This window comes from Gymnodraco acuticeps, unplaced genomic scaffold (genome assembly GCF_902827175.1).
Source record: "Gymnodraco acuticeps unplaced genomic scaffold, fGymAcu1.1, whole genome shotgun sequence".
NCBI classification, from domain to species: domain Eukaryota; kingdom Metazoa; phylum Chordata; class Actinopteri; order Perciformes; family Bathydraconidae; genus Gymnodraco; species Gymnodraco acuticeps.
The window spans coordinates 1,628,874-1,654,067 of record NW_022992081.1 but is presented as its reverse complement, the minus strand read 5'-3'; the positions used below and the strand labels follow the sequence as shown (position 1 = coordinate 1,654,067).

The 25,194-nt window shown below is 41.6% G+C and overlaps 1 protein-coding gene across 2 annotated transcripts in view; it reads right to left on the bottom strand.

Moving 5' to 3' along the window:
- Positions 1-83: 83 nt before the first annotated feature.
- LOC117537264 (protein Dok-7-like) overlaps positions 84-25,194 on the bottom strand; it is a 47,419-nt gene continuing 22,308 nt past the window's right edge. Inside the window, exons 8-13 of one of the 2 annotated variants that reach the window (XM_034202434.1) lie at positions 23,887-24,803; positions 5,895-5,966; positions 5,672-5,717; positions 4,596-4,730; positions 4,235-4,420; positions 84-1,531 (exon numbers count right to left, since the gene is read on the bottom strand). In XM_034202434.1, the coding sequence (XP_034058325.1) occupies positions 1,398-1,531; positions 4,235-4,420; positions 4,596-4,730; positions 5,672-5,717; positions 5,895-5,966; positions 23,887-24,803 (1,490 nt within the window). In that variant the 3' untranslated portion in view covers positions 84-1,397. The remainder of the gene's footprint in view (positions 1,532-4,234; positions 4,421-4,595; positions 4,731-5,671; positions 5,718-5,894; positions 5,967-23,886; positions 24,804-25,194) is intronic. The other variant, XM_034202435.1, reaches the window with a different exon arrangement.

Genomic DNA, 25,194 nt, shown 5'->3' with positions numbered 1-25,194 from the left:
TACTTGTATTTGTGCAACTAATGACAGGTCTATGAGAAATGTCTGGCTGAAAAGGTGGCGTTGCTACCAGAAAGAAACATTGTGTGTGGGTGTTTTGAGGTATGGACAGTCACTCTGAACCAGATGATGATAGCTGCAGGAATACTTCATCTTGTATCGACAAACGTTCATCTGCCATTATTTGTAAATCCTAAATCAAATAGACTGGTACTACTGTAGGAACTCATACTTAGGTGGACATATTCCTACATTAGCTGAAAAACAGTTGCTCCCTGGCATGGTCCGATCAATATAAAATGAAGAATGTTTTGCAGATTCAGGTAAAAAGCACAGAAACCTGAACATTTAACAGCATTATTTTAATAAGTGAGATATAGATGCTGTCAATATACAAAGAGTAATATCTCAAAAATATACATTTATCGACGTGGCATAAATAAAAGCATTTACTATTTACAAATCGTGTAGAGGAGAGCAGCCCCTGCAGTGACTGGAAGAAGCTTTTTGAACTCTTCCTAGTGTTTCTCCTCCTCACCGCTGCTACAGCTACCATAACAAGAAATTAGCTCCAAACATCGGACGACTTGTCATGATGATATCAGGAGGGAGGGGATAAACTGGAACACACACACGATGCTTTTCCCTTCATCAATCCTGACCTGAAGCAGACATTGATTACTGTGATGAATAATGCTCCTGTCCTGCCTGGCCACACGGGCCTGTTTAATGTGATCTGCACCCAGACGTTACTCGAAACTGCTTATTTCAATCGAATGCTTTAAAGCTCTGATGTGGAATGATAGCCGAGCTGGGAATCTTAACGCTCAATTGTAAGGCGCTTGATCTCGTTGATCTCTCACTTGTTGTGCAGAAACAACAGAGAGCCACGCCCTCGCAGTCTGAAGAAATCCATCTCAACACATAAGAAATGCCAAGCATAGCTGCTCCCTCCTATCTGAATATCATATTAGTGGTAAACATTTGTGTTTGGATGCAATTCACTCAAAATTAAGGCTTTTATACCAATGCTCACCATTCACCTGAGAGGATCTTAAAAAAAGCAGTTTATGCTCCTAACTCAGCAGACATTAAGTGCCATGCAACAAAAAGGAACAGTCCTTGGGTAAACGTCTTCCAGAAATTCAATAAATCACTCATTTAAAAATATAAGAACTTTAACATAACACTAAACACATCCAATATGGCAGCTGCATTAGAGACTTGCCAGACATCTTCTTAGTGGAATGGATTGTTTGTGACAGTATCTGTACAGTACACTGGCACAACTGTGGGTGTGTTATGTACAACAATGTGTTTGATTAACGGCAATGAAGCCCTTGAGCCTATTCAGAGAGATGCAGAGAAACTGTTTTGAAGTGAGTTGTGACCGCTGTGAGTCAGTTTGGTGGCCCTCGCTGCCTCTCCAGCTGACTCAGCCTGTCCTCTCGGCCCTGAACATGCTCCGCCCCCACTCGCTGAGCTGTTTCCATGGCAGCGATGTCGAGGTGGGCGTACCTGATGGAGCCCTCTTCTGGTTCAGGACATCAGCGACAAAGGGGGAGAAAAGACAAGCCGTTGAACTGTGTTTCTACTTTGAATCAAGTGTTCTGTAAATTGAAGTTCAAATTCATCACATGCAGGAACACATTAATCATTGAGATGGATTTAACTGAAACATACACAGTTTTTTAAAAGAGTATTGCTGGATTATAACTCTAAACCGTTAAGAAAAAGACAATTTTAAGGTACAATCTGGAGGATCTCTGTTTTGTTCCCTTGTGAATCTTTATACATTTAGGGTGCTCTCTTCAACTTGCCTATTCAGAGCTTAACATTTTAAGACAATTACATTGTTGTAAATTGTTTCGTCACTTCTGTAAATTGCTTTTATTTATTTTTACAGTCCAGTAACGGAGCATCCACACTACAGCTTCAAAAAAAGCTTGGAGCTGGGCGTGTCTGAAGCTTGGGGATTTTATTCGAGCAACGCGACCAACAACCAATCACATGAATCTCCCGCCCCCGACATACAAATCAAAAAAACCCGGGGATTTTATGCGAGCAATATATATAAACTCCCCAAACAGGCGAAAACCTACCAGTTTCACCCACTGTCTCTGCCACCTCCCTCCATGCCTGGTTCTTCCGGTTTGTATCCCGGTAGGTGAAGAGGGTGTGGTCATACAAAACCGGGTGATTTGCTACGGCGATAATTAGTTTCTCCTCCATCTTTTGTTGAAATATAGAAATCAACGGCGGGATATCTCTCCCAGCTTAGACGCGGTTTGATTGGCTAGCGCTTGAGCTGTCAGATTTTCAGAAACGGCATTTGATTGGCTGGCGCTGGCTACGGCGGAGACGGACCGCTATGCTACCCACAATTCAGTTCGGCGAAAAGCGAGGCAACGTGACGTCACCCCATTCAAATTTGAATGGGCAGACGCGTTGGAAACTGTTTTTGAAGCTGTCGAGCAGACCCTCTTCACCTACCGGCAGTGGCGACTGGTCATTAGGGGCAGGTGGGGCACAGCCCCACCTAGTGTCAGCAGAAAGTATTAAAAGTAATGATTACAAAAAAATGCAAAAAATAAATTAAAAAATATATTTTAAGATCATGTTTATTCATCTGATTCGTCTGTACATTGCTGTTTTAGTCTGTGTTCTTCTAATTAGTGTCTACAGTGTGTGCCTATTGAGCTGTTTAGAGCCATGTGGGACAAAACCCGATCCTGCCCCTCCCTCTCCCTGTTTAATCAATGGTGACTGTAAAAACTACACTGCGCATGCTCAGAGTATTGTCCTATTTAATGTGTGTGGCAAAAAAATAATGACCAAAGGGGCATAGTGCTGCCATCCCCACCATACGTCATCTCACATCATTCAGAGCTGATTGGCTGTAAGTACGTGTGCCGCGAAAAGTGTGGTGTGTGAAGAGGAAGAGAGAGAGCTGCAGTGAGGCGTCCTAAAACCCGGAAATAAACTGCGCATGGCTTCCTTCCACAAAAAAGCAATGATATTTCTCCATAGGATTTTAGAAAATAGCTCCAAATAAGATCTGTGGGAAACAAACCTGTTAGATAAATGCACGTTTTGTTCAGCCGGATAATATCCACATGTCTACCCTACTTTTATAATTTTCGAATCATAAATCTATTGATTAGATCAGATTTATGAAACTACAAGAACATAAGGAGAACTTTTACAAAAAAGTAATAGAGATTTTTGTCCAGAAGGATAGGCAAATGGACTTCATCTTCATGTCAAGGTAAGACTGCAATTTGATTGAAAATGGGATCTTACTAAGAGAGAACAATTAAATATTTAAATGGTACAATTACATTTTTTGGGTATCCTTTTGTTGAACTGTCTGTTTAAAATTAATTGAAGCATCAGACAAAAAAAGCTTTTGAAAATAATATTATATTTTGATTTAGGTCAAAATATAATATTTGTAAACCTGAAGAGTCAGAGCCTCAACAGCCATGAACCTCACTGCAGAAGCTTATATATAGACATCTAAGTTTTTTGTGCCCCACCACTTTTGTACATATAAAAACGCCACTGCCTACCGGGATACAAACCGGAGGAACCAGGCATGGAGGGAGGTGGCAGAGACAGTGTGTGAAACTGGTAGGTTTTCGCCTGTTTGGGGAGTTTATATATATTGCTCGCATAAAATCCCCGGGGGTTTTTGCTTTGTATGTCGGGGGCGGGAGATTCATGTGATTGGTTGTTGGTCGCGTTGCTCGAATAAAATCCCCAAGCTTCAGACACGCCCAGCTCCAAGCTTTTTTTGAAGCTGTAGTGTGTGGACGCTCCGTAACTGTGACTTTACAACATCAATTAGCACCAAGACATGGTTTCGTTCATGTTTTTTTTTCATGAATAAATTGGTTCTTCCTTTGCCTGCAGTGTAGTGGCCAGTTGGGTCTTTTCTTTCCTGCAAAGAAAACTTTTATTTCTTCAAATAAAACCGAGGGATATAGAGGTAAGCAGGATAATAAGCAGCAAAAGCAGAATGCTCTAAACCAAACCAAATGTAGGAGGAAGAGTGTTTTGTAGGTTTGTCTATTTCTGTGGTCGGGCTTTTGAAGGAATTGGTAAACATGCTGATAATTAAAATGTGAAGGCTGTGTATGCTCAGAATGCAAAAAGAGGTGAAGCTGTGAGATGCAAAGGCTGACTAAAAGTCAATCCGAGAGAAGCAGGAAAAGTCAGGTCAGGGTGTTCTTACTGGGTCTGCAGAGCTGCAAAGAGTTACCTCTGACAGCTGAGTGGGGGTCATGCAGATCCAGCTCTGTGTTAGTGCGAGCTGGCAGGGGGCTGATGGGGATGTTGACATCATTAACAGTGCTGTCAATATGGTGCCAACTTTCCAGGGATACCGACGGAGGAGCTTGATGGGCAGACTGGATCATACCTGAAGGAGAATCAGAAAGGACAGCTGTTGAACTTATGATACTGTATGAGATCGGACGAGCACGATTAAGAGTCAGTATGTAAGCAACTCTTGATGGAAAAACACACCATCTTGGTGTATAACATCAAATATATAACATCATAGGATGTTATTATTTGATAAGTGATTGTGTTACCCCAGGGTGATGTTGGTCTCAGGTTCACAGGCGGAGGCGGGGGGGCAGAGGGTGGCCGGGAGGACCCCGGTCTTCTCGGACCTTCACACTTATCACCAACGTCATCCTGCTCCTCTCTCACACAGAGAGGATGATCTGGTAACAAAGTTTTGAGATGCAAGTCAATTAAAGTACAAAGTGAAAAAAAAGTCATAGTTTAGTATTCTCAAAAATTGTCGGAAATAGTGTAGAATGTCGAAAAATAGGTCAAAGTGTAGGATGTCAAGAAAAGTTTAGAATTTAGAAAAATATCAGAAACAAATAATAGGATAGTACATTGAAGAAAAAAGTCTGCAAATAGTATGTCAAAATAGATCGTGTAGCATCTCCAAACTATGAGAAAAAAAGGGGCGTAAGTCAGTACCAAATTAATCAAATAGTTTGACAAAAATGTGGAAAAACGTAATAATATTGTTTGTCGAAAATATGTCCAAAGCATGAGAGAAATTAAGTAGTGCAGTAACTTGAAAAAATAGTGGGAAAAACGAGATAGTATAGCATGGGGAAATAAAATAGTGAAGCATGTCAAAAATATATCAGATATAAGAACATAACATATAGTACTTCAAAACTACAGTATGGTACGTCGAAAAAGCAGGAAAAACCTATTATAGCATGTTGGGAAAAATGACAAACTGCATAGTAAAGTATGTTGTAAATATGAGAAAGAAAAGCATAATATAGTACAGATCTACAATAAAACGACATAGTATAGTATGTTTACCATTTTTGAAAAAACTGCAAAAATACCTAAAATAACAGATATTATGTGACAGTATGTCAAAAATATTAGAAAAAACTACACAGGATATAATAATATAGTATGACAAAAAAGGTCATAGTTTAGTTTATCATGAAAAAGTCAATAATACAGTTTGTCTAAAACAGAAAGACATAGTATAGTTAAAAATAGTCATGACATAGTATTTAATAAAGTACAGTATGCTTTAAAAAAGATATATATATTATTAAAATTCACTGTGTTACTTTCCATCACTTATTAGACCCAGCCAAACTTGTTGCATTCACAAACACACCTTGTGTATCTGCAGAAGGTGAGGGGCTTGATGGTGATCTGGCAACCTAGACAATAAATAACAACCATTAGTTCATGTATTTTTGTGTATGTATAACACTTTTCATGAGTAAAGTGCAAAGAGTGTGTTATTTCTTATTTTAAAATGCTAAATAGTCCTGTTTTAAGCCTATAGAAGCTTCTTATTTACAACTCCTGGATCCAATACCACAACACATTCTTACCTGACTCAAGCATCTGTTCCTCGCTGAACGCCACTGCTCTGGTGTAATGTAGTTGGCCAAACCATGACCGCTCTAGAAAGAAAATAGTTTAGCGTGTTAATTGAATTTAACTGAAACATTCAACGTTCATGACTACAAAGAAAACATTCAAACTGGGGAGAAATTAGGTATGGAGAGGAGAGAGGCTTTGAAGAAGACTGATAAGGTAAACAAGGAAGAGAAAGGGCTTGAGATGAAGAAAAACATTTTTGATATAGAGCCAAGATGACAGAACGAACATTTTGAGAGGTAGACAAAATAAAAGGCTGGCCTAGACATGAGATATATTTGACAACGCATCTTTTTTCCTACTTCCCAATACAGCTAATATGCAGAAGGCTCGTGCCTCAGGAATATGTTGTCCCAAAGCACACAATACAACTTGTGGACTGGGGCATCGTCTCATTACCCGACATGAAGGATTCACGCTTTTTGCAACATTGAACAGCTGACACTACAGAGTTGAGAGATGATGAATAAAGGAACTCATTATTGTTTCATACAACAGGATTCTCCTCTGAAGGTTTCCGTCCGTTTCATCATTACTCATTAAACTTTCTCCGTCCCCTTTCACTCTCAATCTCTCTTCTCGGTATAAACATGATGTATAACGAACACACACACTCCTACACAAGCTGTCAGGAATAACAAGACACGCTGCTTCCACTCCTGCTCCTGATAATTCCCTCACTACGAGGGAGGAAGCGCTTCTCACAACCCATCAAAAAATAAATTAGATATAATGTGTTGAAATCTCTTCTGAGGGCTTTTGGAGTTTCAGACAAAGGTATCAAAGGGAATACAAAACTGGCTCTGGACAGGTTTTTGATGTAAACCCACACCTAACTTTTGTTCTTGGTCTGGTGTTTGATTGTTGGACTGGAGGCTACAGCCTGTATGGAAGAAACAAGCTGTGATGGAAGCCTTCACATTACATTGCAGTACAGTATGAGTCGTGTATGGTCTTAAAAGCAAGTTTACAAATGTGTTGTACCTCCATATTATACCCAGAATAAATAGCACGTTTATGTTATGCAGAAATGATTGTGTTTACCACTTTTCTGCCCCTGTGGTAAGCACTGCAGTTTTTTCAACATCCCCACGAGCCAGTGAGGCATTGACTATGAAACACAATAACACAAAGGCACCCTAGAGAGTCATTAGCTTGAATTGCAAGCAGAAGAGTGTGTGTGTGTGTGTGTGTGTGTGTGTGTGTGTGTGTGTGTGTGTGTGTGTGTGAGTGTGTGTGTGTGAGTGTGTGTGTGTGTGTGTGTGTGTGTGTGTGTGTGTGTGTGTGTGTGTGTGTGTGTGTGTGTGTGTGTGTGTGTGTGTGTGTGTGTGTGTGTGAAGCTGAATAATTGCTTCTGCAAAAATTCTATATGGCAAAGGCAGAAGTTAAAATAACAGCTCAACAAAGCTGACTAAAACACACTTAATGGGCAATTTGCTGAACAAACTTCAAAGATTACCAAGTTTAGAAATACTCTAATAATTTGCTTTTCAACTCAACGTTGATATGTATTTGAATAACTATTCACAGGGTGCAGCTTACCAATACTGTCATGCTGAATGCAGATTCTTATTTCAGGCCTTGTTGGGCAAAAGGATTTAAAGTGTTTTGAAAAGTTCGCCCTTGAAGCATTTTGAGGAAAATCTATCTTAATTATACATAATTCAACACAGGGTGAGTAATTAATGTAGGCTACACATGATATCTTAGGGAAGAAAAATTCCTTTATTTCTATAGGTTTTATATGGGCATTGAGCTATACATTCCAGATTTCGTCTTCTACAGTTTTAATCATGTTAGCCGCGTAGCTCTATGGTTCTTCTCTGACTGTCGACTGTTTTCCAAACTGAACAACACTGATCCTTTAACTTTCATCTCGGGCCGTCATCATGCTAAACTATAATGCGAATGATGTTATCTTCTTAACATCATTAGCATTAGGCTCAAAGCACCGCCGCACCTAACATTCAAATGTTTGAGTCATCTTTGTAAGTATTTGTGCATGTTAGCCACAGGAGGGCTTTTAGCTAAGTACAAGCCTTACAACACAGCTAGCATGGCTTAGTACTCTTATGGCGCATTTCCACTGCAGCGGGTAGCCCCGTTTAAGCGTCCTTAATCGTCCTCAAGCGGCCAGGCCAGTTTTTGGTGGCCTTTCCATATAGCGTAGCACCGGCTAGCGGGTACTTTTTCCCTCTTGTCTTTTTCCGGCCCCATAAAATCGTGGTTCTATCAGGCCAGGGCTGAACTAGTGACGTCAACACTCTCGACTGCTGATTGGTCCGAGAGAATCGTCACAAGATCGCGCGCGATATCATCCCTAGCGTCGCATATATATCTAGAAGCAAGCTTGCAGCATTTTTATACACAGCATTTTTGTAAACGGAGGAGCTACAAAAATGGCAACGTCAAAGAATAGCACACCGTGGTCGACCGAGGAGGTGACGACGTTCCTACATCTCATTGGGGATGATAAAATCCAGCAGGAGCTCGACGGAACAACTCGAAATGTGAAAAAAGCCGATCGTCCCGCCTACACTGCGTTGCTACCCCAGGTCCTAAACTGTAATGGAAATGCGTCACGGCCTCGGACGGCCAGCGAGGCTGAGAGTGGACGCTTAAACGGGGCTACCCCGCTGCAGTGGAAATGTGCCATAACCAGGGGCGGCGGGTGCTGTAGGCTAGGGAAGGCTAAGCCTTTCCAAATATTTGTGTCACTGCATCCTGGTAAAATACAAATATAATGTCTATGTCTTTGACAATAGCGCTGCTAGCCACCTGTGCCCTGCACTACGAAGCCAGTTCAACAGACCCTGGATATGTTTGAGTAACAAACTAACAACAACAAACTAACAAACGAGATCTCGTTAAGCGGTCCCACGACGCTGGTTATCAACTCGGTAAATCAAGCCAGGGATTCTCTCACCAGCTGAGAGCGCGTTCACGTGAAAGGGGCGGGGTTAGCTACATTTGACCAATCACAAACAGGGACAAGTGTACTGACAGCGCAGCGTCATACTTCATTAAAGATCAAATGCAAAGGTTTTTTTTATAATTGCCAGTAAAATCGAAATCATATAGCTACAACACTATCTAAGATATTGCAGTATTAAAATCGGAGATAATATGCGTCTGGCAATGCGCAATATTTATTTTGTTCAACCCCCAACACCAAGTCCTACGATTTATTTTCTCAGCCGCTCCTCCGCAAGATGGCGTCGCGTGACGTCACAGTGGCCAAACAAACAAACCTTGGCTTATCGCTCACAGCTGCTTCCGCCGATAGTACAACTTAGTTTCGTTATCATGTCTGATTCTGAGTAGACTATAGACTAAAAGCTTTAGGAATCCAAACTATAACATATAATAAGTACCCTGTATCAAGATTGATGCAAAACAAGTGACGTTTGACCTTTTTAGAGAGGTTTAGAAAAATAAAGTACAGGCGGACTCACCACTGGGTAATTTGGGAACCATCACAACCAAACACAATGCTAACAGTGAGACTCTGAATTAGCCCCGAGCGAAAAATGCTAACCTATTACTGCACCGAAATCACTCCTAGCTCCCTTATTACTTATCCTAGCTCCACATCCAACACATTGTTTATGATCGTAAAGACACAGAATCTAACGGTGCCCACCTCTATAAGCACCCACTCGGCTGAAAGAAATGAAAGCATGGCGGAGGGCTTTTTTGATGCATAGGCCTAATGAAGTGGTTAGAAGAATGTTGGGTTTTCTAAGTGCTCACAGTCACTTTTAATTGCGCGGGGGGCATTTTTAATTGGGCCAGGAGGAATAATAGTGGATTTAATCCCTATCATAATGCATATTGTTCACACTTTTCCGTTATGAGTGGAGGAGCGATGAATGAGCTGCAGATAAACTACAATGCTAACAGTGAATTAGCCCCGAGCGAAAAATGCTAACCTATTACTGCACCGAAATCACTCCTAGCGCCCTTATTACTTATCCTAGCTCCACATCCAACACATTGTTTATGATCGTAAAGACACAGAATCTAACGGTGCCCACCTCTATAAGCAATAAAACTGCAATTCCGTTATCTGCGTTATCTGCTGTGCTGTGCTGCTGTGCGCTTTGAAATCTAATCAAAAGTTGTTTACCTCAATTCTTTGGCGTTTCTGCATCGCCCGGCTCTTTCGTTCTTTCAGTGGTTTCTTGTGCTGAAATATGGAGGGGACGGCTCCGGGTTTCAGCCTCCGACGTGCTATTAATGCTTCTCCACCAACAGAATTCATGATAGCAGGATCAACGTCGCATGCATCACACGCGAAGTGGCCCAGAACACAACTTGCTCCATTTTGTCGGTTGCCATCCAACACGATTCACTAAAAAAATCCATTTTTTGCGGATGATTTGGTCTTTGGGAAATGCATGTAAAACTCTCCCAGATCCCGCACCGTTCGTACAACAAAAAGCACAACAATAACCCATGTTAATTCAGTTTTATTTTCGAAAAACATGTGACCGAGACTGCCGAGTCGGGATATTTGGTCCAGAGACTGTTTGGCCACTATTACGTCACGCGCGCGGAGGCTGCTGGGAATTACATGTCAGAAATTCAGACGGCTTTGGGTCGAGTTTTGGATCAATAAAAAGCTTTTTTTTGGGTGTATTATCTCGATTTAAATAAAATAAAAAATACAGGCAGTCTTAAAAACAACATTTCTATAAAAATGTAGCATATTTGGAAGCTTTGCATTTGATTTTTAATGAAAAGTAAACTAATATTAGACAAATATGAGCTTTAAACCTCCATGACTTAAACATATAATCCAGGATACAAGCCACAGAGTTGCACCTGCAAGGTGAATACAGAACAACTGGTTAAAAAAATAACTAGGCCTACCGAGTGTTTGAAAGCGTATAGTTTTATGATATCACTGCCCCATCTAAGACACGAGTGGATCTGACTTTAATTACATTTGACTCGAGTGTTTCGTCAACATAATGTGTTGCTTAAAATAATACTTCTGCATACAGTATGTGACACTGTTAGTGTTGCACGGCCAGATACGGCTGGAGAAGCTGACTCAGATAAGGAGATATATGATATATTATGATATTATATGATCGATGATCTGATATGAATGATAAGTGCGACACGTCGGCGTCTTCTCTGCATATGGCAGTTTAAACTGTATTTCCTTTATCCTGTAATATGACTTGAGAGATTTAAACTACGCACACTGAGTTGATCTCTTTTCTATAGACGCCGGAGGCGGGCAGCGTCAGGTAAAACAAGTTATTTAGCCTTCCCAAACCTGAGCCTCACGCGCCGCCTATGGCCATAAGTCTTGTTGTAAGTGCAGCCTTTACATGTTCATAATTTAACTGTAATGTGTATTTTCTATGTGTACTAATTATTATTGTTGTAATGTTTCATGCGTGCAATATTTAGTCTTTTATTTTGAAGTCCAAGCTCACGTGTCGTTATGCTGTTCTCGCGTGAGTTAAAGAGCGAGAACATGAGAAGCACCCTCAGAGTAAATTGACGAAGCGGCAACTTCAGAGGATCACGGACTGAGCACGAGGCTGTCTTCAAATGGCCGCCGGAGGAGGAGAAACTACGCATGCACACTAGAGATGTTAAGATTCACCGATTCGCATCGGTGCACCGGCATAAACGTTCAAGATGCGAGTGCACCGGTTGAAAGAGTGCACATCGGCTACAGTTTGGGTTGAACCGGGTTGAACTCGCGATGCATCGATTGCGTAGCGTCTTTGCATCGGTAAAAAACCGATTCATCATATAAAATTCCCTCATCTTGTCAACGCTCAGCAGAGACGATTTTTGATATTTGCTTCGCCACTACGGAGGCCGAGAGTCTCAGTTATCAACACACACGGAAGTTGAGGGGAAAGAGAAACACAGCGCACCAAAAAATACCTACAAATCAAACGTTTGGCAACACTTCGGATTGTTCAAGAAAGACGGTGTAATAGTCATTTATGCTACATAGTTGACCGCAGGTCATGGAGAGTAATAAGGTATCCGTAGACCTTTGTATGAGGTATCTTTATTACGTAACAGGTAACAGGCTTGCATACACACAGTATCACTCCGCAGCCGCACCCCATCAGTAACGTCCTGATGGTATATGTGCGCGGCACTATATACTACAGACGGTCAACTTGAAAAATCGCTCGCAAATTGTTAACGATTCCGAGCCGCTTTAAAGTACACAAGTAGTACGAGGAACTTAGCGACGCACATAAAGAGGCGACATGGGGTCTGCGGCTGAAAAGAGAAACATGAAAGTTAGACATACGAGTTAAATCACTCAGTGAGGTGTTCTGTCAGAGAGAGTGGTGTTTAGTTTACATATCATTTTTATCATTATTTTTGCATCGTGTTGAATCGCATCGTATCGCACCAAATCGCATAATGTTGAATCAAATCGTATCGAACTGTATCGCAACAGGGGTGAATCGTATCGTATCGCATCGCCTAGTGTTTCAAATGTATCGTTAATGTATCGTATCGTGGCAACGTATCGAGATGCGCATCGCATCGGCCTCAGTGATGGAGATGCACATCCCTAATGCACACACAGAAGTGGACGACGCGCGCAGTTCTTAAAAGAGCAACGCTTCAAGACAGAGCCATAAAGAACTTGGACACTAAGAAATCAATAGTGATCTGAGTAAAGGGCTTCTGTAAAGGTTTGCTCAACTATAGTAGCGTGTGTGGTTAGCGTTTTGACTTATTTGCTCATGTCATTTTATTAAGGCTTGTTAATTAAGGCGTAAAGTTAAAGGGAACATAAATGTTTTTATTTCGAATTTCTAATTCAAAGTGTATTTTTGGAAATAATAAGTGAAAGTTATTTCATTGAAGTTCTGAAGTCTTATTTTTGAGTATATTTTTGAAAGGTGTAAAGTTCAATTAAGCTGTTTTGCACATTTTCTATTTTAAGTGCATTTCTACCTCTATTGAAGTCTTATAGGGTACATTTAAGTCACACTTACATTTGAGTAAGTGTTGAATGTTCATTAAAAGGTTTAACTGCATTTTGCTGTTTATAAAAGTGAGTCACTTTAAAGTAGTGATTACTAATGTCTAAGTCTAGTGAGCCTACAATTCAGGTTAGGGAAAGTGCAGAGTCCCAATACGAAGCTGTGGATAACACTGAAGCACAGCAGCTAAGAAGAGGTCAAATAACTAAAACTCCTACAGAAAAGGGTAGAGAAATGCAAGAAGAACAAATGAAAATGCTCCTACAAAAGTTCAACTACAATTATGAGAAATGGAGAACACAAGTGAAAACAGCTAAGCGGCCATTATCTCAAACAACAGAGTCTTTGTCTGAAGATTTGCTTAATGACATAATTCATGATGTCACAAGTTTGTCAGAAGATGTCCAACATGTTTATGAGGATCTGCGTACAATCTCAACTCCAGACCAGGACACGTGTCGAAGAGTGGATCTGTGTGCAGAGATTTCTAAGTTTGTCATCATCAGAGCCTCAAGTCTCCTGGATGGAAAGGTTCCAGAAGGAGAAAAGAAAGATTGGCCTGAAGCAGGTTCTCTCTTTAACTCAAGCACCTACACTTCTTCTTCGAAAAGCAACTCCAAGCAATCAAACCAGTCTTCTGTGAAACGACAAGAAGCTGCTGCTGAGGCTGCTGCAAGCCAAGCTGTTCTGAAAGTGTTACAAGAACAAGAAAACTTTGATTATTTTGAATATGTGGCCCTTCAGCTGAAATGCTCCTCTCGAGCTCTGTTCCTAAATATCTATAGACCACCCAAATACTGTGCAAGCTTTTTTGATGACTTCACTGAACTGCTGTCTATAGTGTGTATTGACTTTGACCGTCTAGTCATTGTTGGTGATTTTAACATCCATGTTGACAACCCCCAGGACAGAGGGGCAAAATAACTGTTTTGTGTTCTTGATAGCTATGGACTGACTCAGCATATACGGAGCCCACGCACAATAAGGGGCACACTCTGGACTTAATTATCTCAAAGGGTCTGAATATCTCTAAGGTTGTGGTGACTGATGTTGCACTCTCTGACCATTCCTGTGTTTTCTTTGAGAGCTCTATTTTTGTTCACAAAAATGTTCAAAAAGAGATAACCACAAAGCGATATTTAACTGAAAATACTAGGGAAATGTTTACTCAGAATTTTTCTTCCACACTTGCCCCTGCTAACATCTCAGTAAATGAGCTAGTAGATCATTTTAATTCAAAAATTAAAAATGTTATAGATGCCATTGCTCCAACTAAGGTAAAGGAAGTGTCTGCCAAGAAAATATCTCCATGGAGAAAGGCCATGAGCGTGAAAACAGAAAAAAGAGAATGTCGAAAAGCTGAACGCAGGTGGCGAAAAACAAATCTCCAGGTTCACTTTGAAATCTATAAAGAGAGACTTGGCCTTTATAATTTGGAATTGAAAAACGCACGACAATCGTTCTTCTCTGACATCATTACCAAAAACAAAAACAACGCACGTGCCTTGTTTGCTACCGTCGACAGACTAACTAACCCCCCAGTGTCAGTAGCCTCTGAATTTCTATCCACCAGGGCGTGCAATGATTTTGCCTCCTTCTTCACTGACAAAATTCAGAAAATCAGACAAGCAGCCAGTGCCTCTGCTGCATCAGGAACAGCAAATGTGTTGTCTCTGTGTCCACCTAACATCAATTCAAACACCATGACACAATTCCATCAGATTAATGATAAAAACCTAGAGGACATTATACAACTTCTGAAATCCTCCTCCTGCTGCCTTGATATTATTCCAACAGGATTTTTCAAAGATGTTTTTCGTTGCATGGCCTCAGATCTACTTCATATAGTAAACAAATCTCTTCACTCAGGTATTTTTCCACAGGCCCTGAAAACTGCAGTAATTAAACCGCTCTTAAAAAAGAATAATCTAGATGCTTCAGTAATGAACAATTACAGGCCCATATCAAACCTCCCATTTCTAGGTAAAATCATTGAAAAAGTTGTTTTTCAACAGTTGAGTAATTTCTTGCATTTAAATAACTGTTTCGATGTGTTCCAGTCAGGCTTTCGACCAAACCACAGCACTGAGACTGCTCTTGTAAAGGTCTTTAATGACATCCACTTAAACACAGACAGTGGCAGAACTTCAGTGTTAGTATTATTAGATCTCAGTGCTGCGTTTGACACTGTTGACCACACCATATTACTAGACCGACTGGAAAACTGGGTGGGACTTTCGGAAACAGTTCTAAATTGGTTTGAATCCTACTTAAAGGACAGAAACAACTTTGTTTCTATAGGTAAATACACATCTGAGTTGACAAATATGACATGTGGGGTTCCTCAAGGCTCCATCTTGGGGCCTCTTCTCTTTAACATCTACATGCTACCACTGGCTCAGATAATGAAAAACAACAAAATAAGTTACCATAGCTATGCAGATGACACACAAATTTACGTAACAATTTCACCAGGAGACTATTCTCCAGTTAAAACACTGAGTAAGTGCATTGAACAAATCAATGACTGGATGTGTCAGAACTTTCTCCAATTAAACAAAGATAAAACTGAGGTAATGGTTTTTGGAGCCAAGTCAGAACGTATAAAAGTTAGCGCTGAGCTTCAGTCTGCAATGTTCAAAACAACAGATAAAGCCAGAAATCTAGGTGTAGTCATGGACTCTGACCTGAGTTTCAACAGTCACATTAAAACAGTTACTAAATCAGCCTACTATCACCCAAAGAATATATCTAGGATTAAAAGACTAATGTCACAGCAGGATTTGGAAAAACTTGTCCATGCTTTTATCTTCAGTAGACTCGACTACTGCAATGGTGTCTTCACAGGTCTCACTAAAAAATCTATTAGGAAGCTGCAGCTGATTCAGAACGCCGCTGCTCGAGTCCTCACTAATACTAAGAAAGTGGATCACATCACTCCTGTTCTGAAGTCTTTACACTGGCTTCCTGTGTGTCAAAGAATAGATTTCAAAATACTGCTGCTGGGTTTATAAAGCTTTGAATGGTTTAGGCCCAAAATACATTTCTGACCTCCTGCTAAATTATGAACCATCCAGATCTCTCAGGTCTTCAGGGACTGGTCAGCTTTCTGTCCCCAGAGTCAGAACTAAACATGGTAAAGCAGCGTTCAGTTATTATGCTCCAAATATCTGGAACAAACTCCCAGAAACCTGCAGGTCCGCTGCAACTCTGACTACTTTTAAATCCAGGCTGAAGACTTTTCTTTTTGTCGCTGATTTTAATTGAACTATTCATATCTTAGACTGCACTGTAACTTTTATCCATGTACTTTTTCTTTTAATGTTTAATTGAACTATTCATATCTTAGACTGCACTGAAACTTTTATCCATGTATTTTTTCTTTTAATGTTTATTTTATTAGCTTTTCTTTTTAATGACTGATTTTAAATGCCTTTTTCTTAATGTCTTTCATTTTTTGTAAAGCACTTTGAATTGCCTTGTGTTGAAAAGTGCTATATTAATAAACTTGCCTTGCCTTGAAAGTGTTACAAGAACAAGAACGAGAACATTTGGAGATTCAGCGCCTGGAAGCAGAAGCTAAAAGAAAGATAGCTGATCAAGAGACTGCAGCCATGAGGCGTTGTTTAGAAAGAGAAGCAGAAGAGTTAAGACGTCGTTTAGAAAGAGAATCAGAAGAGTTAAGACATCGTTCAGAAAGAGAATCAGAAGAGTTAAGACATTGTTCCGAAAGCGAGGAAGAGGAAGCTAAAATTAAAGCTCGTCTAGAAGAAGAGCATGCAGCTCTACAACAGACTCTGGATGACAAACGGAGAAAAATACAGCATTTGGAAGCAGTAAAAGATTTAAATGCAGCACGAGCAAGAATGCAAGTGTATGACCAAGACGAGTCCATTAAAGAAGAATGGAAAGACGTGCTAGAGAGGGATCTGGTAAGTAACCCAGTGCCTGCTCCCACAAGTCCTCAACGACAGGTTGTCACTACTTCCTCAAGTGAAAGTACAGCAGAGCTTGTTAAGGTGCTAGCTGGTGCCTTAACTGCCAACAGAATTCCAGTTCCTGAACCTTCAGTATTCAGTGGGGATGCATTGAAATACAATGACTGGAAACTTTCATTTGAAATACTGATTGACCAGAAGAACATCCAAGACAAAGAAAATATATACTACTTAAGGAGATATGTTAGTGGACAAGCTAAGAAAGCACTTGATGGTTATTTCCTGCTCGGAACCAAATCTGCCTATGTTGCAGCATGGGAGATTTTGGAGGAGAGATATGGGAATCCATTTACAATTGCAAAAGCCTATAGAGACAAGCTTCAATCGTGGCCCAAGATAGGATCTAAGGACAGCTTTGAGCTCAGATATTTTGCAGACTTTCTCCGTAGTTGCGAGGCTGCCATGGTCCATATCAAGGCATTAGAAATCTTGAATGACTGTAATGAAAACAGGCAAATACTTTCAAAATTACCAGATTGGCTAACTGCAAGCTGGAATCGGAAGGTTACTGAAGTCCAAGAAGACAGTAAACAATTTCCCTCCTTCAGCCAATTTGTAAAGTTTTTGACAAGAGAAGCAAAGATTGCCTGTAACCCTGTCACATCATTGCAATCACTGAAGCAAGGTGAAGCTGAAAACACCAAATCTCAAAGACAACAAAGCTTTGCAGCAAAGACACTGACCACAAGTTCAGACGAAAACACCGTCTTAACATGTATTCTGTGTAAGAAGAATTGGCATTCCTTGCACAATTGCAGGAAGTTCATGGAGCAAGCTGTTCCAGACAGAATCAAGTACATTCAAGCTCAGAAGCTATGCTTTGGATGTCTCGAGACTGGCCATCAGTCAAGGAGCTGCCACAGTAGGAGTGTATGTGAAGTATGCAAGAAGCAACATCCTACCTGTCTGCATGAAGAGCGTACAAATCGAGAAAGATACAAAGAAAGACTTCAACCAACACAACAAGAAGAAAGAACCACAGCGGCTATTTCCAACAGAGTAATACTTGGTGAAGGTAATACACAAACAGCTGCTATAATTCCAGTCTGGCTTTCATCCACATGTCAACCAGCAGAAGAAATCCTTGTATACGCTCTGTTGGATTCTCAAAGTGACACAACATTTGTGCTAAGTGAAGTAGCTGAGGCTTTGGAAGCAAGTAAACAACAAGTCAAGCTCAAGCTATCTACTATGACCTCAAGAACCACAGTTGTAAGCGCTCAAAGAGTGAACAACTTACAAGTCAGAGGCTTTTACTCCGGTAAAAAGATTCCCTTACCACCAGTCTATACACGTGACTTCATTCCAGCCAACAGAACTCACATACCAACAGATGAAACTGCAAAAGCTTGGTCTCATCTAGAGCACCTCCAAGGAGAGATTGCACCTCTGCAAGACTGTGAAGTGGGTCTTCTCATAGGGTACAACTGCTCACAAGCTTTACTTCCAAGAGAAGTTGTGTCTGGCAAAGAAAATCAACCTTACGCACAACGTACAGACCTTGGATGGAGTATTGTTGGAAACATGAATCCCTGTCTAGATTATGGAGACGCCATTGACGTTAGCCATCGCATAGTAGTAAGACAAGTGACACCAGGTGTAGAACCTTCTCTCAGTCTCAAAACTGAAGTACACTATGTGAGCCGAACCAAAGTTAAAGACAATCCAGCAGAGCATGCCTCTCGAGGTTTAACTGCAGAGCGACTGAAGACTTCAAACTGGTTCACAGTACCAAAGTTTCTTTGGCAAAAGGACCTACCTGTAAGAGAATGCAAGGTGGGAGAAATCAATGAGGATGATCCTGAACTTCGCAAGGAAGACAGGTCATTATTGGATCACTTACAGAAATGCTCTGATTGGTCAAGAGCGGTTGCAAGACTGAAACGACATGCCAAAGAACACCAAGGTGTGAAACAAAGAACCAATGAATGTACAACCATTCAAAGGCGAAAGACCAAAGTTACCTGACAACAAGACGTGCGCAGTACACCGCCTAAATTGTCTTGAAAGAAGACTAAAGAAGTCTTTCCAGGGTCAGATAGTAGGGTCAGAAAACTTAAATTACTGGTTAGCCAAACCACATTAGACAAAAAGGGGAAACCCACAATTAGGACTGTGTTCCTTGAAAGACCTGTACACAAGGTTGTTACTCTGCTTGAGGCAGAATAAGGGGTTTAATGTGTTGCCTGAGATTCCATGTTAAGTTGTTATCTACAGGTAATGTCTATTTCAAAGGGTAAATCGTGTACTTTGTACAAACAATCTTTTGTGTGAAATCTCACGAGTAATGTGTGATTTGGTGGGAGTGTAAGTGCAGCCTTTACATGTTCATAATTTAACTGAAATGTGTATTTTCTATGTGTACTAATTATTATTGTTGTAATGTTTCATGCGTGCAATATTTAGTCTTTTATTTTGAAGTCCAAGCTCACGTCTTGTTATGCTGTTCTTGCGTGAGTTAGAGAGCGAGAACATGAGAAGCACCCTCAGAGTAAGATGCACGGATACTTACAGCTCCGTTAGTGTTGTATTCTTATACATATATAAGTTGTGAAGAGAACTGAAGAATACTTCCCTCTGTATACAGAGCATGCAGCCCAACGAGGTATGTTGTTGTGCTTGTATCACTTTTATGTTTATTACCTTGCTAGTTATCTCACATGCTGTGCATGTTATTGTGTGTCTAACACGAAACTATGTTTGTCATTTATACTGTTTGTTTGTGTAGTTTTCACGGTGGATTCGGAGGAATAAACCCGTAATGAGAAAGCCACTTGTGTCTGCCTGTGCTTCGAGGGAATTACACTTGTTGTGTTAGTATCTCCACCAAGAAGACTCTTTTTTTTTTGCTTCGTTGCTGGAAGCAAGCTGAATTACGGAACAACTACATTTTCATAACAATTGGTGGAAGAGGGTAGCATAGGCCGAGGAAGAACTCATTAAAGTTTTCAGCGGATCGACATCAAAGAGCAGCTCCACACATTATTGTTATATTTCCTTTCTAGCAGGTTACTGTGTTAGTTGAGCTTCCTATGTATTTGGAACTTGGGAACTGAAGTTTTGAAATGCATGTTCATGAAAACAACATAGCACAGGTTAGCTCTATTCAGTATTATTATAAGCCTTATGCCCCTTCTTTTTGACCTGGCAATGTACCTAAGATTGAATTCAAATAAAGATCCTCTTTATTCCAAGTCAAAAGTACAAATGTAAATCTAGCATGCTGAAAAAACAGAGGTGCTCCAATATCTAGTACTGTAGAAACATGTAAGTAATTTGAGAGCAAAACAACACAAGATAGTTCTTCCAGATAGAGAGGCGAAGTCCCTCCCTTTCCGGGGGACCTTATTTCGGAAAAATTATGTATTGAAGTCAATGGGGAGAGAAAGATTATCTTGCGATTCTGTTTGAATTGTGCCAAGAATTACACATATGATGTTTGACGATTTAAAAGATAATTTTGCAAGTAAAAAAAATTAAAATGTGTCGTAAAACTATGAAGTAACTACATCTCCTGTCTCGCACCACACACCAAGACGGCCGTCACGTTGGCACATTTCACTTCTTTCTTTCAGAATGAGGCGAAAAGTATTAAACGAGGTAAAAAGTCTGGGCATGTTGAGAGCTGTACAAAAGGGGAGTTAGTCGGTTCCGTAAGAGCCAGCATGCGGGACTGGGATTCTGAGATTTGTAGTCTTTCTAGTTGCGTATTTTTCCTAGTCTTATATTTCAACAGTTTTACGACACACTGACTTTTTTGACAAACATCATATGTGTAATTCGTGGCACAATTCAAATGGGATCGAAAGATACGTCTTCTCTCCCCATTCACTTCACTACATAATTTTTCCGAAATAAGGTCCCATGGAGTAGATGGGCGGGACTTCACCACTCTATAGCCTACTAGTGTTTTCAGCAGCTAGTCCCGCATACAGGGGCCGTTTCTCAATCTCGAGGATACTGGCTTCCAAGCCAATATTTCAAGGATGCTACGTCATCGAGTGCCGCCGAAGGACTGTTCCAATCTCCATCATACTTGGAATTCCACCGAGGCCGAGTCCTTGGATTGGGAGAAATTTCGAGGCTGCACATGGGTAATCCCCACAAATCCCCACAATGCTTTGCGCACGGACCAATTTAAAAAACACTTGCGGAGAATGGCTGAACTGACGCAGCACACATTTAAATGTAAGTATGTAGTGGCGAAGAACATAAAAATATGGTAAATATGTTACTTTGTTACATTTGTTTGTTATCACCAAAAATGTGTTCCGTGAAAGTAAAGCAAGTTCATAATTAAATAGACATCGTGAGGTTTTTATTTTCGGTAGGCTACAGTTTATGTTGAAACCGTTAGAGAGAGTGGCACACTTGATAGCCTGTTCCATTCTTCTTCGTTTTCCGAAGCCGTGGCTTGGAAGCATACTTGCGACTACCAAGCCAGCATCCTCGAGATTGAGAAATGGCCAGGGTGTTTCTCAATGTCGAGTAAAGCTGCTCCAGAGCCACTATTTCAAGCATCGAGTGCCGCCGAAGTACTGTTCCAATGTCCAGCATACTTGGAATTCTACCGAGCACGGCGTACTTCGTTTGGAGAAATGTCGAGGCTGCACATGTGTAGACTCCGCGGTCTTAAAATCCCCACAATGCTTTGCGCACGGACCAATTTCCCCAAATCTGTGGCGGAAAATGTAAGGCGGGGCCTCTCATATGAGGCACACCTGCACACTTGCTAGCCTGTTCCACTCTTTGTTTTCCGAATGCCAGGAAGTATTCTTGCCTCGCTTCTGAAGCAAGACGCTCGGAAGACATGTGCTACCAAGCAAGCGTACTCGAGATTGAGAAACACCCACAGTCTAGACTCTATGGTGTCCCGACATGCCTTGATTCGAATACAGCTAAACATCTCTGACATCATCGACTCGATAACCTCAGCAATCTCTACATCCAAACCACACGTCTACAGAGGAGCTCATTGTGACTTGTTAGCACAAAGGTAGGCTATAGCTGTATTTGCATAAGACCTCGTTTATTATTACAATGTAAGAAAAACCACTGTGGGCCCAATAAACAGAAGCAGAAACATGAAGAAGAAATTAGCTTCCGTGGGATTAAACCCAAGAGCTGTAGAAAGATATTAGCATTAAAAAAAATGTGTTTAATTTCATAAATGCGGAGCCCCTAAAGGTTCATGGAGAAAAAAAAAGGTATCTTGTGCGCACGATATACTTTCTCATTCGCACAAAATACTATCTCGAGAAAGTATTTTGTTAGTTTCTCGTTCGCCCGAGAAAATTACCGGTGCGCCAAGTAGGAAGTGGAGACAACCGTTTCATTGCAGACTGTTATGTTTATGTGGGGAAATGGCAGTGCATACATTATTTGAGATATATTTCAAACTCGGACTTCATTTAGGGACATTTTGGCCAGGGATTTAGAGCCATTTGTTTAAGCACCAGATTCGCAAAACAGAAGAGTCTGTAAACCAGTCTGCTTTGATCTATGAATTCCTGTCCGTGACTCTCACAGTATCTGCTGCCCGCAGCTGTTTTATCGAAGGAAAACCTCATTCACTTCATGAACTCTCTGCGGCACCAGTGGCCTGTACTACGAAGCAGGATTTGCTGTTTACTGTATTCATTCATGCAGTATGACGCTGCGCTATCAGCACGCGTCTCCATGTTTGTGATTGGTCAAATGTTGCTAACCCCGTCCCTTTCACGTGAACGCGCTCTCAGCCGGACAGAGAAACCCTGGTTGATTTGCTGAGTTGATAACCAGCTTCGTAGGACCGCTTAGCGAGATTGCGTTTGTTAGGATTAGTTAAGCCGGGTAACTCAAACATATCCAGGGTCTGTTGAACTGGCTTCGTCGTACAGGGCACTGGAGGCAGTAACGTGTAACTCAGCAGAATCTGAGAAGAGCAGCTCCAGCTGCAAAGAGCTGTGCCTTTTACTGTTTACTTCACTGCGTTTCCCTTCATTAGAACAACTGATAAGAGATCGAGGCTGCTATGTTCAACCACACACACCTCTACACACACCTCTACACACATCGAACTGCCCGATTATTCCCCCTATTACTCGTTTTATGAAGGAGATGTCCGGTCACCAGGGCGCATGATGTGTGTGTGTTTGTGCTCAGCTCCGCTCTGTGTGTGTGCGTTCGGTGTGTTTGTATGTGTCCGACACCGGCATTTGTTTTCAAATGACCATGAACAGTAATTTCCACAGATCTGGTTCTCCATAGTTATATGTGTAGTCCCAAGTGAAAGAAATTCGTTTAATCTTAATCTCGATGTAGTGCTATAGTCTTGCCGGAGTGCACCGGAACGAATGACACTATCATAAACAAATGCACACACACACACACACACACACACACACACACACACACACACACACACACACACACACACACACACACACACACACACACACACACACACACACACACACACACACACACACACACACACACACACACACACACACACACACACACACACACACACACACCACACACACACACACACACACACACCACACACACACACACACACACACACTCACACACACACACACACACACACCCTGGCGACCAGACATATTCTTCATAAAACTAATAATATGGCGTAATAATCGGGCAGTTCGATGTGTTTTACCATAAGAAAGTATCTCGTGCGAACGAGAAAGTATACCCTAACCCACTAAATGATAATGTGATTAACCAAATCGCCTCAGTTTTTGCCTCTAGTGTTAGGGGAATGTTTTTAAAAGCGGATTTTCTCTGCTCCCACTGACAGAGATATTTGTGAATTATTTATAAATGATCCACTTCACAAAGAGGGGTTTTCATTTCAAACATCACATCATACATTATTTAACGATGCTCCCCCTGATGTGTCATAATCTACTAAATTGGCTGACTGGTTTATTGATTTGAGAGTGTGAAAGTACCTGAGTTTCTCCACTAACAGCGCCTCCAGGCAGCAGCAGGGGTCTCGGTGTAGACTCCCCCTCACCCTTCACAGGGGGCGCCCTCTCGCTTCCCCAGGAGTGTGAGCGCTGCATCATGGCCTGACGCTGCGCCCTGCCTCCTGGTGGGCTGTTAGTCAACCTTTGACCCTGACTTCCCCTGGCCTCCACACCTCTCCTGCTGTCCCGGCCCAGCTCAGGGGGACCTTGTTGGAGGGGGGGTTCCCTCAGGGACAGGCTCTGCAGCAGACTCCTGGGGGTGTCATACCACAGGCGGAGCAGGCTGGGGATCTGATAGTCCTCGCTGTGTCCCTGGGACGCACGAGAGCTAGATCTGGAGGTGAAAGGGCACAAGGAGGAGGAAGCAGGCTCTGGGGTAAGGGTGGTCTGAAAAGGAGAAGAAGGAGGAGGAGAGATGGGAGGTGGAGGAGGAGGTGAAGAAAGAAGGTAAGGAGGAGGTGAAGAAGGGAGATGAGCAGGTAAGCTGCCCACAGAGCCAAACTCCCCCTCCCCGCCCTGGCTGGCCATGTCCAGACTCCCGGTGTATGAGGAGTAGCTCCCTGAGTAAGAGGACTGGCTTCCTGCTGCTACCCCAATCCCACTGTCCAATGAGCTCTGCCGTCCACTGTCATTGAGACCCCGAAGGTGGAGCTGGGCGGAGGGGGGGCGGGGACCGGAGCTCCCCATCACAGCAGCGAACAGCCGGTCATCAGAGCCGCTCAGGGCCTTCAGCGTGGAGCAGCTGGAGGCCGTATCCGTGGAGATGTGCAGTCGAGCTAACGGCTCCGCCCTAAAGGAAGGTCTGCTGCCGTAGCTTGTATCTGATTGGCTGGAAGAGGAGCTGGAGATGCTGCTTTGGTCGTCTCCGGCAACAGATGTGCTGCAGCTGTAAGTGGAAGCTGAAGAAAGAGAGACAATTATTAGATCCTGATTACCCAATATGCACAAACACACACTGTAAGACATTAATCAGTCACCAACCAAATGATTAACTACGATGTTCCGAGTATTTAATAATTCATATGTAAATTGTGTACCTAACTAAGCACTGGGTACACAATATTATGACAATTTGAAAACAGTTTTCAGTCAACGGCTCTCATTTTTTACGGTTCAATTATTTTTGCAATAAAGGCAGAAATCATGGAGTTGTTTTTTTCAGAAATGTTCTGTAAGCTGTTCAATCTGTAAAAATGAATCATGGGTCCTTTGAGCCTCTAAACTTCACCAATGATGATTCATACACACGTAGTTATGACAAACTTTCCCAGAATGGACATATACATTTGG